At 34.3% G+C, this 18,662-nt stretch overlaps 1 protein-coding gene and 1 long non-coding RNA gene across 3 annotated transcripts in view; both read right to left on the bottom strand.

Annotated features, from left to right (window-relative positions):
- Nucleotides 1–958: 958 nt before the first annotated feature.
- LOC127834218 (collagen alpha-1(X) chain-like) overlaps nt 959–18,662 on the bottom strand; it is an 89,959-nt gene continuing 72,255 nt past the window's right edge. Inside the window, exons 1-2 of one of the 2 annotated variants that reach the window (XM_052359880.1) lie at nt 3,590–4,127; nt 959–2,592 (exon numbers count right to left, since the gene is read on the bottom strand). In XM_052359880.1, the coding sequence (XP_052215840.1) occupies nt 2,186–2,592; nt 3,590–3,650 (468 nt within the window). In that variant the 5' untranslated portion in view covers nt 3,651–4,127 and the 3' untranslated portion in view covers nt 959–2,185. Of the gene's footprint in view, nt 2,593–3,589; nt 4,128–18,662 lie in introns of those variants that run through there. The other variant, XM_052359879.1, reaches the window with a different exon arrangement.
- Nucleotides 8,527–12,147, bottom strand: LOC127834223 (uncharacterized). Its single transcript, XR_008027836.1, has 4 exons — nt 11,981–12,147; nt 11,207–11,262; nt 10,480–10,543; nt 8,527–9,913 (listed from the first exon to the last, which is right to left on the bottom strand). It is a non-coding gene; the product is annotated as an uncharacterized LOC127834223 (long non-coding RNA).

Here is an 18,662-nt window from a genome sequence, read left to right as displayed (position 1 = left end):
ATGTGAGCTTGTTTTTTTTTTTTTTTTGCCATCTTACTGGACAGTTGAGGTTTCCTCCATGCGCTCCGTCCAACCTCCCGTCGCACTAGACCACAGCGCCATTGAATATCTTTCAGTGAAAACTCAATAGCTTGAAAGTGCAGACATAATTCGAAATTCGACTCAATGTAGGTGGGTCTAGTTAATTTACTAGGTAGATGTGCTGTGATACACTCCGGCTCCTCACATAATGCAGCCCAGGGCGCGAAAGGACTTCATAAACTTTGAAATACACACACATATATATAATGAAAAGATGAAGAAATTGCACATTAACTTGCTTATTAAACGATAAATTGGAACACGTAAAATATATTTAAATGTGCGTCCTTATTATCCTCATTGCCCAGCTTGGTCGAATGTGTAAAAACCATTAAGTTATTAATACTGTAACCAGATATGCATTGTCATATATACATTTTAAAAGGGACTTAACAACATCCGTGAGAGACAATCAATCCAAAGAACACGTTTTATTTTACACAATTTCTTTACATTGAATTCTCTTCTAAACGATCGTCCAGTGAAGGTTGACTGCACAGGCTAATCTGTGACGCAACCTGACGCATATGTATTACGCTTTCCCAGAACGAGGCTAATATGGTTGGTGACTTTTGATATCTTGTGATGTCAGGCGATTGTGATATGGCGTAAGATAGCTAAAAGCTCACTATGAGCTGGGATACATGGCAGTGACCAAGGTTATTATAGTACGTAATTCAAATTGATATTAGGCATCTTTCTTCCTGTTAGAGCAGTGCGGCATTGCTTGTGATACTGTTAACGTTTGGGAACAATTACTATTTTATTATATATGTATGGTATCGCAGCATTAAGCGCTGTCATTTGTTAAAAATTACTAAAATAAAATGCTTCATAATGTCGGAAACATATATAACAACAACAACAACTAGAAATGTCACTGAGCATATTGTTTATTGGTTACATATTAAGTGTATGCACACGCAGCTTTTTACCATATTGCTATTGATGGGATCAAACAAAAATCTTATTTAAGTTTTGAAATGAGATAATCACAAAATTCCATACCCAGGCAACTTTAAGTATCGGTAATATAAAGTTCTAGTTAAAAATCATGTAAGGGCAAACGCAGAATCATATACCAAATTGAGATCCAAAAACTGTCAACCATTTTAACTAATACAAAGAAAAAGCTCGAAATAAGTCCATTGTCGAACGTAAATAATCTGTCATACTTTGGCGTATATGATTCACAAAATTTACAACAAGTATCATACGAAGACGAAAACACGATATTAAAGTATGCATATCGGCCTTGTTCTGTTAAAAGGGTGTTTAATGAATGTGCGTATAGTGTCGTCCATATTAGCATGTGCGGTCCGCACAGGCTAATCAAGGACGACACTTTCCACCTAGCCTGGATTTTTTGCTAAGAAGAGACTTTCTTAAAACGAAAAATATTATAAAAGCGGAAAGTTTTGTTCCTGATTAGCCTGTGCGGACTGGACATTCTAACCTGGGACGACACTTTGCGCACATGCACGAAACTCACTTTTCACAGAGTACGGCGTATAGGTTAATCGTATTGATCCTTTAAGTTCCTTATGATAAGCACATGATCAACGTATAGTAAACGTGATCCTCATATTGTGACCACGTGATTCATGTGTGTTATTAAAAACGTAATTTATACTTTAATTGTATTTTAAGCAAAGCTGTTTTAATTTCACGAAGATCATTTCACTCGACCGATATATGCGCAACGTTCGTTATTCTTAATTCGCATAGTTTGCAAATTTAACATGCATCGGAACGTGCTTGCTGCTAAAAAACTCTATATGTGTGCATGTTTAACCTCATAAGAATGTTTAACACAAAGCCTGACAAAGGTTTTACGTATGTTTGCGTATGCCAAATGTTGGGAAGTGAGCAACACTATTTACGTATTTTTCGACCCATAAATAATTACGACAAAGCTTATTTAAAGCAATTATTAAGTTATCATCCGAGTTTATTAATCATGTTTGTAAATAGCAACACAATTAACCGTAATCAAGCGACGATATGAACAATAACATAGTTTTCTCACGTTTACATATCGGTTATTGTAAGAACGATAAAGTAACCAAAACACATGTTTCTGTATACAGCAGGTGACATTAGTTCACATGTGAATCAGTGCACCGCTAAACGAATTGTGAGGATCACTACCATGTAACTTGGTATCTCTGTGTGTGGATTCCACCCAGATCTTGTCTGACATGGCGGCCCTAATGAAGACCTGCATAGAAAAGGTCGCGAACTCGCCGCTCACTGAATGAGAGAAAGATGGCTGTATCTGAATTCCTTGATGGGTGATTGCGAGGTAAGTATATGTTGAATAATAAACATTGTAGTGAACTGTAAATAGATACAGTCCTGGGACAGACACGGTGAAAATGCCGGTTTTCGGGTCATACCCTTGACCTTCATTGACCCGCACATCAGTGTAGATAACGTCTTGACCGGTCACAAGGTGGTAAGCTGCTGGTGCATTTGCATGGAAATAAATAAATGGAATCGTCAACTGGTCTGAAAGAAACCAAAACAGAAATTTGAAGTTTATTATTCGAATTATCAACAGCCAGTTAAAAAAGCATGTTCAAACATCAAATATAAATAAAAAGTTGAAAATACAAATACCACATTTATGGCATGATCAATTTTAAGAGTATGTCGGCGTTTTCCTCTTGATTGCGCAACATAATTTATCGAAATGTTGCTAAATTACAGTCTGTATTTAAAACTGGTACCAATTTATGTACTAGAATAATGCATTTTACAATCAAATTGGTTATGTAATCATTTTGAATTCTAAGTATTCAATTTAAAATATTTAAATTAAAATATATTTCAACACCTGAATGTAGCGTTTTCCTTTACCGCTGTAAGGTCGGAAAAATGAAAGATTGTGATTAGTGCGAGAGTTTAAAATCATGCAAATTAAATGCAAATATAGAATTGCCATATAACTTTACAGTCGTTGAAATGCAAGTGTTCTTAAACATCTTACGACACATTCAAATTAAGGAAAGCTTTTCAAGGAATAGAAATAGAAATACCTATTATTAATTTTATCAATTTTATGCATTTCCTTGGTGTATTTCACATTTTTTTTTAATTTAAGAACATATTGATCTTAAGTATCTTATTTGTTGTGAAATAAAATACAATTAGCATACGATTTAGATTTGTCGTAAGATTGTTTATACTAAAGTACCCACGTTACAAGTTTTTTCATACGTAAATAAATGACGTACGTACTTATCATTACTAATATACGGTCAGTGAAATCGGAAGTGTTGACCATGGTATGATGGTATGTCATAAACTGATACTGTCACATGGTATAATCACCTGTTTTGCCAAATTACAAAGGTCGAGACTCAATTTTTTACATCAAAAGTTAACGTGACCAAAGCTCAACAGCAAATTATCAGAGACTACCAATTTAAATCAACCGAATCAATACAATTCAGTTAGATGTACGCACGTTACATTTGTATCATGCTATTGAATTAAAATTTACCTTTCAAAATTTCGTTTTCCTTCTTCAACTGCAACCCCGTGATTGACGCATTTTGTGTCATCTATGCTAAAGCATCAGATATATTTGTCATCACGGTTTTGATTGTGTTGTCTAATTTGGTCCCCATTTCTTCTTGCAAATGTTCCACGAATGCCAGAGAATCGGACATATTTTTAAGAGCACCTTGCAACTTTCCCTTCATCTCTGTATCCATTTCTGTATTCGATTTTTCCAAACCATTTAGAGAATCCGCTAGTTTACCTCTGTCCTCGTGCATCAACTTAATGGCAGATTCCACCTTGATATTAGTCTCGCGTGTTTCCTTCAGCATTGTTTCGATGACCAGTTTATTGCGGAGGACCCTCTCAAGAAGGCGCTCTTCAAAGTCATATCTTGAACACGCCGGGCACGATGGTTCTCTGGCCGATGTGACCAGGACGATGTTCATGAACAGAAAAATGCATGTCCTGTGTAGCCTCATGTTGAAATACATAGTAAAACCAGTTACGAACATAAAGGACGCGAAGAGGCTCAGACCACGCTGTTATCAAGCGAACTAGCCTGCCAATGGCTCGCTTTATATAATATGATTCATAGGCCAAACAGACATAATTGTATGTTTAACAGAATTTCCGACATAAATTATAAGTAGAAGTATTATGCTTACGAAGTATTTGTTGTCGCAAAATACTATGTAATAAAGCAGTGTTAATTGATCATCCTGTTTAAGTTCATTATAAACAAACATGTATTATAAGTTGGTTATATGTTTTGCATTATCACACAAACAACTGCAAAATAAATATTTGCTGAACGGATGCTTAGTGTTTTATTTCGAAAATATAGGTAGTTGTTTCATTGATTGGTCATCAAACTGTGTATTGACGTTTTCGCTTGGGTTTATTGCAAATTAAGTGCTCAATTTTAATATCAGACGACTAGTGGTTTAAGCTCCATTTCATCCAAACCATTTAAACACGATTTAAAGGTCTGACTTTCCGATAAAAAAAAATCCGATTTATTCCTACGAAAACTGATACATTTGTATTAAATGCATTTGATTGTGTTAATGTTTTCTATATTTTCTTCAGGTACTTTATGAGCTGTCTATATTATTACTCTTTAGTAAGTTCGCGATTTATTATTATCGTAAAGTCCCAGTATCATCTCATTTAATTGCGTTGCGTGTATTCTTGTCGGTGAAATGCCCATTTAAAATGATTTCTGCCAAGTAATTTAAGTAATCAGGGACCGACGCCACTGGGGCTTTAATCAAAATGCGTCAACTTAACTGCGCAGTTGTATGTGGAATGCCGATGAAATCAAACGCTATCAATATGCCAAAGCGGCCCAAAGACCGAACAATATTTGTAAATGTGTTGTTTACAATACGAAAAGTAAGTGTTTGGTAAATAACCTACAAAAAGCTTACTTAGACATCCTTTTTATGTGTTTTAAACGTTAGTAACTGTTACAATTGTCGATAGATTTAAATTTATTGAACCGATTGAACCTTCAGATTAATAAAATAGTTGATTGAATGAATTCGGAATGTTTTCGTGTCGTTCGAGATGATTACCTATGATTTCGATGCATGCAAAGAAAGTGATTTATGTCTTTACGTGACTGTAGTATTCTTAAGAACCAGAAAACCACCAAACCGACAATATTTGTGAAGAGACCCATAAACAAATGCTCTTTCCAAATAAAATCTAAATCTCATATAAATTTTGCTTGAAATTACAAGCCGTATACGTGTTTATGTTTTTTGTTGTTGAAACGATTTGAATTAGTGAATAATTGTTTTACTCAGCTCAATAGTGAAAAATATACATCTTATGTACACTATCATGTTGAAGAGTATATAAAAGACGAAGAAACTTAAAAACCAACTGGACGCGATCTCGATGTGATCAATCTAAGCTGGGGAGATACTCAACGCACATGCATTAAGCCCTGTGTTCCCAAAACGCGGCTAATATGTTTGTTTTTCGGTAAATATTATATCACTTTCTTGGTTTTCAATTAACTAATGAACACTGTTTTAATTGTATGACGTCTGGTGTTTGTGTCACTAAGCACAATATCGTTAAATTCTGCATAATTTCACGTCAACCAATATAAGTTGTTACTGAATTTACCGAACGGGCACTTTTGATGTAATGCGCTTCGTTCGCAGATTTTACGTGTGTGGTCTGCCCGCAATGTGGAAAAAATAACTAGAGAAGGGAACGAACATTCGAATATTAAACAAACGGCCGAATGTTAGCACCAAAAGTAATATTCGAATATCCAATTACTATGCAAAGAAACATGCAGACATTTGTAAGTGCAAAGTCGTATTTTTGGTCGGATAACAAATGCCAACAATTTACTTTTTTGATAATTGCCATTTGGCAGGGTATCAGAAAAGGGTAGTGCCGTTCTTGGTTTTATCTGTTTTATCTGGGCGTTTACATGGATGTTAATACACCGTAATGAGTAGTTTATTGCCTTAGATAATTGACATGTTATTCACATAACAGTTTCGTAATAAAGATAACAGTGACAACCCGACATGCTTATTTTCGAATGGCCAATCTTTCTAATTGCTATATCCTTGTATTTTATATATTATTATCTACTCAGAATTTAGTTACTCAAACATAAACCAATTCAATCGTCGTTGTGTTGGAGTCCGTTAAGAAAAGAATAACGAAAACCAGCCTAAATTTGACATAGAGGATGTAATCGAAATAATTAAATAGTGGATGAATATACGTGGGAATTAAGGGAATACGTTTTCCGGAAATATCTTATATATGTCGAGACTCAATGAATTAAGTGAACTAGAGGAAAATAAGAAGAACATAATTATCGATTAACGTATTGAACAATAATTACCCATTCCCCATTTTCAAAGCTGCGTATAAGATACTATTTATAGTCATATTTGTCTCAATCAAGAACGTAAGTTCATCTAAAAACAAGGTTTAAAAATACCATATTCGAAAGTTTTCGTATATAATGACTAACGAATATGCGAATATATCACTTTCAGTATACTTTTCCATCCCCACAAAATATATATCTTTTCGATTGACTTAATTGTATGTTGTACTTGATGACGGTCAAAAACATCGACTTACTTTAATGTGCTCTTCTTTTGAGCCTTTTCTTATTTTCATGTATGTTGTAATCAAATTAAATGAAATGATAAACTAAAAAAAGTATGCCTACTGTAGAAAATGAAAACCAATTCCGAGACTTTAAATTAGATTTGTGGATATCATACCCAATGCGAAACTAATAACGTTTTATACAAACACGTGTTTCGTTATTACCATCGAGTTTCAGCGTTCGTGTCACCTTACTCGTTTGGTTAGTTTATGCATAAAAATACAAAATACGCTGTATGAACAAATCATGACAGATATGCATACCGGTCAGTAACTTAAATATAATGTTAAGATCTTGCTGTAATTACAATTCATAAATTACACGCAAAGTATTCAAAATAAAATTTACTATATTTAATTGTCAGCTTGGGCTTCCGTATATTTCATTTCTGTACAGCAGACAATATGGCTGCTGTTGCCAGTTCAATCGCGATTTACCCCACGTGAATCAAAATCTCGACATGGTGCCAACATAAAATAAATGTGTCTAAATAGAAGTTTTAAGTTTGAGTTAAAATTGATATAAATTAACGTATAGTGCGATATAACAGCATGTTGGTCACATTAATACCAAGTTAATGGCTGTATTATCTCGAATAAAGTTATTTTGTAAACTAACAGAGCATTTTTTCCCCATTAGTTCTGTGATATTGTACATTATCAGCGACCGACAAACGCTGTATTATTGATTCTAAAAATATGTTCTTAAAATAAACGCCCATTACGTTTCACGATGTAAAACATTAAAACGAGATAAGTGATTTGGCACCATCCATATTTCAGAGTTTTATCTAATGACGTCAACGATAACCAGTTGAATTATTTTTCATCATATTTGTTTATTTTACACTCGTCCTTATGCTTAAAGGGGCAAATCTATGTATACATTATAAAATGATAGCATCTCTGGTCATCGAGTGCAGTGATGCCATAGATATATTTTGAGCAAATCATAGGTATCATGCTTTCATCATATTCCACTTCATATACCCTATTATATTTCTCTTTCTTTTGCTTTACTCCAATGCCTCGCCAGCAGTATATTTACCCTTACAGAAATAAAAAGGTTGCAGCTATGTAGCCGCAATGTTGCGGCTACAAAGTCGCTACCATTTTTTGTAGCCACAACTACTAGCCAGAAAGTAGCCAATATTAGCCGCTAGCGGCTACCGTGTGGCAATCTTATGGCTATTAGTAGCCGCAACCGGCTCTTAAAGCCACTAGCGGCTCATATTAGCCGCTAGCAGCTCCTAGTAGCCAGAAGATTGCCAGAACAAATTCTTGTATAAAAACAGTGCAATTATGAGCCAGATGGTATCCACAACCAATACTTTAATATTAATCTTGATAACACAAAAGGCTTATAGTAGCCACTAGTGGCTCTTAGTAGCCAGAAGGTAGCCACAATTAGTCCAGTCATCCTATGAAAAAAAGCACCTAACCATCAACTAATTGCAACAGAAACGGTTTCACGTGTAAAATCATCTATGACGTATAACAGATGACAGGAAAAAAGTCTAGCGAAATATTTCCAGGGCAAACCTGTTAAAACTTCATTTTATTTATGCCCCTCGCGGACGTTTTTTTAAATAAAGTATATTTTCCATTTTCTATTAAAACAACACATTTCGGGCAAACCACCCAACAAAATCAGTATTCAGTAATACATCAGTTATGAAAACAGTATTATTTTTCTATTTCCTAAGTGTATCATGAAGTTTCTTAACATATTTACTCATGTAAATAGTGCATTTATAGGGGTAAACTTGACCCACCCACCTATTAAATACATGTTACTATTAAATCATGCCAATATATTACGGCATGTGGAAATAAAATTAAACTAAGATTGGTTGCATTGTCATTAGCTTAAAATAACGCATAACTTAAGTATTATAATGTTAACACTTAAAATCAAAACACTTCTATTATACCATATTTTACATTCTAGTATAATACAAAGATAACCTGTACATCTCAAAACTGCTCAAAACTGCATGTACATATAATGATTTTTCTTCTCCAGGTGGAGCTAATATCATATCTATAAGCTTAACCTCTTCTTTCATCTGTACTGCTAAGCCAATCTGTAGAGGAGGAATCAACACCTTTGGTCTTACTGCTTGGATAATGGCCTGTCCAATAGAGGCAATCTTAACATCTGCTTTTTTATCGCTGAAAATTTCTCTAAGAAATGTTTTTAGACTATCCGGAATGTAGTCAATATTTTCCTGTGTAGACATAAGATCAGAGCCAGAGTCAGGGTAAGACAATTTTGTTGCTTTAATGTCCTTTATATCAGTTAGCAATAGTTGTGCTGCTGTTTTTATTATTTCAATTTTATAAGCATCAGAATCGCTACTAGACTTTTGGTAAAAGGATTGAAGAATAGATGATGCAGCGTTTCTAAATGTGATTACATTCTGCTTTCCATTTAATTCTGTGATGACAATAGAGGACCCAAAATGCTCTAGTAATCTCTTCTTCATATGAGTTGATGTATAGGAGAGTTCTCCACATAGTTCTACCATTTTGTCAACAAGGTCTTTTAGTGTTATTTGTTCGTCATCATTTTCAATCAGGAACTTTGCTATTTCCTGGAAAGCAAATTCCTGTGCCATGTTCACTGGTCTTCCACACTTCTTTCCTTTTTCATTGCCTGACTGTGGTATATTTTTACCTGTCCTAAAATTTACGCTGCATGACTGATGGTATATAGCAACAGCAGCCGCTAAGGCATGTATAGTTTCCAATCTGCTTTTAATATCTGAACCCTATTTGTCATCCCTATCGATACATATGTGTTCGATGTTCTTTTTAAATTCAACTGTTCTAACAGGGTATACATAATAGCCTCGTTTTCTTCCAACAAATTTGGCACGTTGAGCACAAAATAGACAATTTGTACTGAAGTTAAATCGTTCAGTGTTAGATCGTAACGATGGAGATAATACAGTGTTGGCTTTTTATTTAAGGATAACTTGATTTGAATTGGGTTACAATAATCTTTCCGACAATGTACATATGAACTGTCTGTCCGGGTAGGGAAGTAATATTGTCCAAGCGAACTTTGCTGGCAGCATTTATGCTATCACTCCCTTTCTTGCGTAACTTAACATGATCTTGGTCATCTGCAAGTGATTGGCATCATATCAGGCAGGTATTGCTGAAAGAATATATGAATACATGCTGTTTCAACCATTAGGCAGAACAGTCTTTTGTGACATTCCCAATTGTGACAAAAGGAGCATTTGCTCATAACAAGCAATTCCTTGATTTGACACAATGGATTTTAAAGCCGTCTGCTGCCTGCTGCAGATGCATTCAAAAGCGTTTAATAGAATGAAGGGTTTATATTTTTATACATATTGTGTATTTCAGAATACAAGTAAATGCATTGTTGAACTTTATGTTTATAAAAAAGCTATTTTTAAGAAACAACAATTATCGATATTCACGCAATATTGTGTTTATTTTTTTTCAGAAATAACAATAGTTGATATTCACGCAATGTTATTTATGTGCTATGAACAAATGTTCACAGTTCCAGTATGAATCCTGTAGTAAATTTTGTTTTGCACTCATTAATAGTTTGACTGTACTGTGGGGTTAATTTATTTATATGTTTGTCATTGATGCTTTTGAAAAATGAATTATTTAATTTTGCCTTCAACTGCAAGCTGTAAATGTTGAGTATTTACTAGCGTTGCGTGTAGAATGAATGGCTATTACCTTTCCGATGCAGCTGCAGCAGGTTTGGTGCTGATCAGATTGTTTGGCAGTTCCATATTAGCATCTGTAATAGATGAAACAAATTAAAGTCTCTATAACGCTCAAAATCAACCAAAATTTCGTAAAGTCTTTCTTAAAATAAAATTAACACCTTAACAATCTGTGTTCCTTATAGCAATAGCCACGATTTCAACGCTAGATGTGGTATGATAACATAGATTTTTGTATATACAAGATGCGCGTTTTTATTTATTTGTGACACAATAAATTCCATTTTAATATATATTCATTATACACATGAACACCATGTTAGTGTTCATGTGCCGTATGAATAGATATCGTTGAAATTAAAATGGAAAAAACAACGAGCATTTTGTATCTTCAAACATCTATTTTACCAGACCAAATCTGGCGTTAAAATATCGGCAATTGCCATAAGGAGCACTGACGTTTAATTGGTTAAGTTTATTTTACTAAATATTGTACGAAATTTTCGTTGATTTTAAGGTGTAATGTTACTTAACATATATTGAGAAAATAGAGGAAACATAAATGGAAAAATTAAACTTAAGTTTGATCAAAGCTGTACTTATTTTCCTTCACATGGTATGGCAGATTTTTTTAAACACACTATCTTTTGTTTATATAAATTTACATTATCCTGTAGCATTTTGTCATGGCATATGAATCATTTATAAAAACACGTTAAATAAATATATATTTATACCTTTTTTCGAAATTCTAAACCCACACCTTTGACATCGTTGATTGTTGATCAAACATCTGTAATAAATCAAACACATGTATTCAAGAAAATAACAGTTTGATATGTGTGTAAGAGAAGAACTTATTTACTATAAACAGCTTTTGATTTTCTGTTGTAATAATACTAAATGAAACATTTATAGCTTAACTCAATATTTCGGATTATCTTTTTTTATAGTTTAGAATTGTAAATTTAAGACCATAACTTATTATTTCTATTTTATATATGATAATTATTCATAATAAAATATTGAAATTATTAAAATGATTCAAATATGTGGAAAATTGAAAGCTTTTTTAACATTAGGTAAGAAAATTCTCAACAGTTTCAATCAGTAGAATATTTTAAGAAGTTATAGGGAAAAAGAAGCAATACGAAAACGTTGTGGTACAAATGGCCAAAACAAAAACGTTATGGTAAAAATGGCCTTCCGTAGTTTAAAAAAAAAATTAAAATCTCGATTTTTTCTCTCTTAATTTTCATATTTGTTTGTGTGTTTCAAGCATTCCTTAGATGCCTACATATGTATATTTGTGTAAAATGTGTGTTTGCTGCTGACTTTATTGCATATTTGAAGAAAACTGTAAGTTCCTGCATCATCCACGAAAACTAATTACAAAGTGGTACGCAGTCTATTACGTAGCGCATTCTTCTATTACTGACGCATTTGTTAGGAGAAAAACATTAATTTCCAAGATGAAAAGAATAATATTCAACAAAGACATCTTAACTTACCTCCAAAAATGACTTAAATCTAGGATCTTTCATCAAAAGCAGACGATCACATCATATCGCGCGAACGCTTGTATACCGTACATCTGATCATTTTATCTTCTACGGTGGTAATTTAGTGCCATGAAAATCTGTCATATTAAAAGTCATTTTTCGGTAGTTTGCCCAGGCTAGACTTTGCGAGACTTTTGATATGTTGAAGAGGTGATATTTATCTACAATTTTATCGAAAAATTATTTCTGTTGCAATTAGTTGTGGGTACAATTACATATTTTGTATGATGTCATGATATCACGGATGATGTCATCAGACAGAAAAATCAAAATGGCTGAAGAATCTGAAAAACAAAAAGAAGTTACTGAGGAAGAGTTAAAGTAATTGTTAGTAAGTTGTGGTGATAAATACAGTTTCAATTGGTGTATAATAATGAAAAAGCATGGTTTTGGAAATAAACACGTGCATTATTGAAATATTAAATTTGATTTTTCATACCCCAAAAAGGACACAACAACGTTTACAATCAAAATATTTTGTGAAATTAACATAATGAGCCACACTCCACTTGGATTGTTGCTCTTTAGATGGTCTACTTCTAAGATTGTTCTAATTTTTTGAGCTCTCTAAATATATAGATCACTTGAGCAAATTAATCAATATTTTGAAAATGTTTAAATGTTTATCTTGTATACTTTAAAATACAACAACTTTTTTCTGAGTTAGGATCATATGGCATAGAGCTTTGATATCTGTGGTGATTCACTTTTTATATAATATTTATAGTCATATAGTGACCCTAAACTAATTTTGATTAAATCATGACTCCTTGCAGTGACTCCTTCCCACTACCCCAGGGTCTTATAAGTTTTACATAACTGTATTTCTTTAAAAAGAATATCTTCTCTGAAATCCCAAAGCTTTGAAGTTCAGGTATGTTCATGTGTACAATATTGGGTAATCATGCCCTTTTGTCACAATTTGTAACAGTCACCAATGACTTAATCCTTTTTGTTTGCTTCATAGGAAATATTTTGTATGTAAACTATCATTTTGTTCCCAGCAATTCGTCCCATTGACTGATGACCCACCAGCCAATATGGAGCAGCTGGCGGACAATGAGGAGGTGCGCGTGCCAAGAAATTGGTTCTCCTGCGTCCTTAGCAAATACAACATAGCCGCAACTAGTAGCGGCAACATAGCCGCAACTAGTAGCGACAACGTAGCCGCAACTTAAGTGGCGGCAACATAGCCGCAACTAGTAGCAAGAGCAGAGCCAGAACTAGCAGCGGCAACATAGCCAGAACTAGTAGCGGCAACCGAGCCGCAACTAGTAGCCAGAAAGCTCATTTGCATGCGAAAAACGACCTTGCGGCTACAAAGCGGCAACTAGTAGCGGCTATTGAGCCGCTAATAGTTGCCGCAGGGCCTAAATTTTCGGGTACTCAAATGAATGGATTATTTTGGATTGACACGTGTTATCATATGTCATTGTTTTATAGTCACATTTCTCAGTTCAGGTTCCTGACTACGAAACACTATTCGAAAATGGATTTAAGTGAGGCTTGTTATTCTTTTGAATAACGCAATAGCATATTGAAAACAAAATATTTATAACTATCAACATTGTCCTCGGCACTGGATAATATTTTGTAATCAAAATATTTAAAACTTATCACAGCTATTGCCGAAGAAATGAAATCATCAACAGCTTACCCTTAGCCGCTCCCCTTCGTAATGTTATACGTTTCGATTGAGAGGAGACCATTTCTAAACATACTATGAATAATTTGGTTGGTTTATACGTTTCAAAAGATAGCGACAGGAAGGAAATAACTGTTCTAAAAAGGGCCAGTGGCAGTTATATAGTACAATTCAATGGCTATAAAAAAAGCTGCTTTGTTCCTGTCTATTACTGTACTTATTTTTGTGCTTAATATTCAAAAATCTTTATTATCAGTATATGTATCATTGTGATCACTCAAATGAACCGTGGCAATGTACAAACTGTGGGGTATTTCATTTTAACTCTACTTTCTTTGATCACACAAAGTCTATGCAATCAGATCATTCATTATCACATGTCAGTACAGACAACTCATCCGTCCTTACATGTATGCAATCCCCAGGCTTTTGGCAGCAAGCACCCTTACACTGTAGCACACAAGTCAGTAAACAAACATGCATAACTACAAACTCTCAATCTATGAGACACAACAAATTACCAACTCACAAATCACAGTATGTACAACACTTAAAAAATGTGACTGTAAACTGTCAGTCTGTTAAGAAGAAAAATTTAGCTTTCCAATCTATGCTAGCTACTGTAAAACCTGATGTTGTTCTGGGTAATGAATCATGGCTCAAGCCTAAAATAAAAAATTCAGAAGTGTTTCAATCTGATTACGATGTTTACAGAAATGATCGAAAAGGCAGGACAGGAGGCGGTTTTTTTGTAAAGAACATAAATAAGTTTAGATGTCATGCTCCTGTGGAATTAAAATCTTCATCTGAAATTATTTGGGTAAATATAAAGCAAAATGGTAAAAAAGACCTGCTGGTCTGCAGTGCATACCGACCTGACAGGGATTTTACATGCATAGACGAGCTGGATCGTAACATCAGTCTGACTTATAAATTAAGTAGTACAACCCTAATTGGGGGCGATTTTAACCTTGGGGAAATCAATTGGAAAAATAAAACTGTAGACTCTAATGCTTCACACCCAGAAGAATGTAACAAATATTTTTACTTTGCAGATACTCATTCATTAAACCAAATAGTTGATAAACCAACAAGACTATCTGATACCACTAAGAAATGTCTTGACCTGTTTTTCTTGTCTAATCCTTCTTTAGCCGAAACATTTAAGGTCATTCCAGGTTTTAGTGATCACTGTATCCATTTTGTTGATATTTTATCTTCTGCTAGAATAAATCGGAAAGAGAAACGGAAAATACTTCTGTTTGACAAGGCTAACTGGTCGGAAATCAAAACTGGTTTAATAAATTTTATAAATGTAAACAATTTTAATGATATGAATGTCCAGATGCTTTGGGACAATTTCAAAGTCTGTCTTAACACACTTGTTGAAAAATACATACCGACTAAAACTGTTTCTGGCAAGCAGCATCTACCATGGCTGAATTCTGACATTAAAAGCTAATGAAAAAACGTGACCGGACTTATAGCAAAATGAAAGACGAAAAATTACACTTTACTTCCAAAAATTAAGAAGATCAGATAATTAATACAAGAAAATTCGTAACTCTTATGGGAATACATGAAAAACATAATATGTGATGAAACAGAACATAAACATGGGACAACTAAACGTTTTTAGGTTCATAAAAAGCTTAAAAAATGACTCATGTAGTGTAGCACCCTTGAGGGATGATGGGGTCTTAAAATCTAACTACAAGGAAAAAGCTGAAGTCTTAAATAAACAATTGTCTTCTGTTTTTTCTAATGACACAAACAGCTCATATCTAGATCTTGGTAATAGCCCGTATAAAAACGTCATCAATTAATATTATAAATTGTAAATGTTGTTCAGAAACTCCTACTCAAACTGAATCCTTACAAGGCCACAGGGCCAGACCAAATCAAACCCATAATCTTACGGGAATGTGCAAATGAAATTGCACCTATTTTTACCATTCTTTTTAACAAATCACTTATTTCTGGTTCAATCCCTTCTGACTGGTCCATGGCTTTTGTAGCTCCTATTTTAAAAAAGGTAAGTACCAAGCTAGTTATTATAGACCAGTCTCATTAACATGTATTGCTTGTAAATTGCTGGAGCATATCGTTGTTAGTAACATCTTAGACCATCTTGACAACTTTAATATCCTGGTGGACAACCAACATGGCTTTCGAGCCCGGCGGTCTTGCGAAACCCAACTTGTGGGTTTTATCCATGACTTAGCTTCTACCATGCAGAGAGACCAGATGGATGTTGCCATCATGGATTTTAGCAAAGCCTTCGATGCTGTACATCACGGTAGATTGTTGCTGAAACTAGCCCATTATGGCATCACGGGCACTACACAATCTGGGATTAAAGCTTTTCTTGGTAACCGTCGTCAACAGGTTGTTGTAGATGGGGTAACTTCCACCATGGCCCCTGTAATTTCTGGCGTACCCCAGGGATCAGTTCTTGGGCCTCTTCTGTTTCTGCTCTACATTAATGATCTACCTTCGTCTGTGAAGTCAAACGTCCGTCTATTTGCGGATGACTGTGTCATGTACAGATCCATAAAAAATTTGGCTGAAAGTATTCAGTTTCAGAGAGATCTAGATAGTATATCATTGTGGGAGCTGAAATGGAAGATGTCTTTTAACATAGAAAAATGTCATATCATGCATGTTACAAGAAACCGTAAAGCATTAAAAACAGTCTACACTCTTCACAATCAACCTCTGTCTGTTGTAAACCAAGCCACTTATATTGGCGTTGAAGTAAGCTCAACTTTAAACTGGCCACCTCACGTAAATAAAATTAGAAGTAAAGCAAGCCAGAGCTTAGGATTCTTAAAACGAAAAAATTATTCTTCTAAAATGGAAACTAAGGCAGCGGCATATAACAGCATTGTTAGACAATCCTTGGAATATTGCTCTAGTGTGTGGGACCCTTACCATTAGAAGGATATTGATAAAATTGAAAATGTTCAGCGTCAAGCCGCCATATTTGTAACGAATAATTACAGCAAGACACCGGGCACGGTCACAAATATGATTAAAGATTTGAATTGGAATACCTTGCAATCAAGAAGACAACAAGCTAGACTCATTTTGCTCTATAAAATAGTATATAATCATGTTGACGTCTATCCCCTTCACTATCTCACTCCATACATTAGACACTCACGCCATCACCATCACATGGCATACCAAATACCACCAAGTACAGCTGATTACCACAAATTTTCTTTCTTTCCAAGAACAGTTGTACAATGGAACACACTTCCATCTTATGTAGTCAGCGCTGATACGATCCCTGGATTTAAATCAGTGCTGTCTACATCAGTGTTCCTTCCTTAGATCACATCTTTCTGCTTTTATCCTGTTTTTAACTCGACTAATATTCTCACCACATGCACAGTTGTATATGAATATATTTAAGTCTTAAGGGCTTAAGGTGTTAGGTTTTGTACCTTTTTATCACTGTTGATAGGATTTTCCTGAGTGGATTGAGTAACTCGGGTAACCTATCAATATATTTCTTTTTAACCCCCCACGCATGGCCATAATGTATCAGTATTGAACATAGCCAGTATTATAAAAGAAGAAGAAGAAGTAAGATAAACACAGTTAATGAATAGTTTTTGTCTCAAATTCATGACTTTTTAAAATTAATTTGGGTTACTGAAAACAATATCAAAATTGAATTACGTTATGAATTCGTTTAAAGACTTTTTCTTTTTTAAAGAGAGTTTCGAAAGCAAATACATGTTTAATAAAGTAATTAACACAAATATATTGCATAGATCTAATGATCGCCGACGATTGCATATGTGTTGTATATGCATTTTAAGATAGAGCCACGTTAGCACAGCTGTTTTCTGCGTATATAAGATCTAAACAGATTACGGATGAAACACTCAGTTTTGATATATGCCTTTGTCCCATGTTATGTAAGAGGTACTCATCAAGTTAATATGCACTATAAAGCATTTAAGAAGAAAAAGATTTAATAAATGATGAAATAAATGAAACTTTTTGTAATTTATATTTTATTATTAATACATGTTATTGGTACTTGGTGAAGAGGCGACGTAGTCTGAATCGCCCTCGCTATGAATAATTAAAATTCACTATCTACAATGAAAGATGCAACCAAAACAAAACAATCCTTTTAATTATTATTATTGAGTCATGCTTGCAATCGACCCGCCTGTTTTTCGCACATTTTAGAACAGTTGTGACAGCAAATATTCGTCAACTTTTGAAAAAACAAAACAAACAATTTCCATGACACCAAACATTATCTCTGAAAAAATATGCGCATTTTCTTCGCGAACGAAAGTGACATTTGAGGTCCCTTCAGATGAGGGTGTATTGTCAATTACGTATTCTGCAATATTTGAGTTTCCTTCAGATGAGGGTGTATTTTCAATTATGTATTCTACAATATTTGGCATGATCCGATGAACACAATTTCAGGAATAGCAGACATTGGTAAAATAGCTGCATTTTGTCTTAAATAGAAAAGTACCTATACACATCTTACCTTCACGGTCGATTACAACTAAGTTTAAAGGCCATTGAGAAATAAACTTTGTATATTGCACACAAAAGCACATTATTACTAAAACGATTCAGCTTGTTGACCGCGCAATAGAGGTAATCAGTAGAGCTAAACATTTAAGAATTCACTTCCAGTTTCAGTTTATAATTTCGCTTCCAGTCTTCCTTCGATCAGTTTTATCTGCAATGTGATTCATATATACGAGCTGTATAAGATATCAAATATCCGTTTAAACGTCAAAGCAACACCCAATTTACCTGGAAAAAACACGTCATATTAAAGGTTGATATTTATTTTTTATAAAGCGTATATATTATCACGTTAATATTCGTATTAACCATTCTAGTTTCACATATTTTTATGCCCCCCTTCGAAGAAGAGGGGGTATATTGCTTTGCTCATGTCGGTCTGTCGGTCTGTCGGTCGGTCCGTCCACCAGG

This window comes from Dreissena polymorpha, chromosome 6, assembly GCF_020536995.1.
Source record: "Dreissena polymorpha isolate Duluth1 chromosome 6, UMN_Dpol_1.0, whole genome shotgun sequence".
In the NCBI taxonomy this organism is placed as follows: domain Eukaryota; kingdom Metazoa; phylum Mollusca; class Bivalvia; order Myida; family Dreissenidae; genus Dreissena; species Dreissena polymorpha.
The sequence above is the reverse complement of the archived record's forward strand: the minus strand, read 5'-3'. Positions and strand labels throughout refer to the sequence as shown.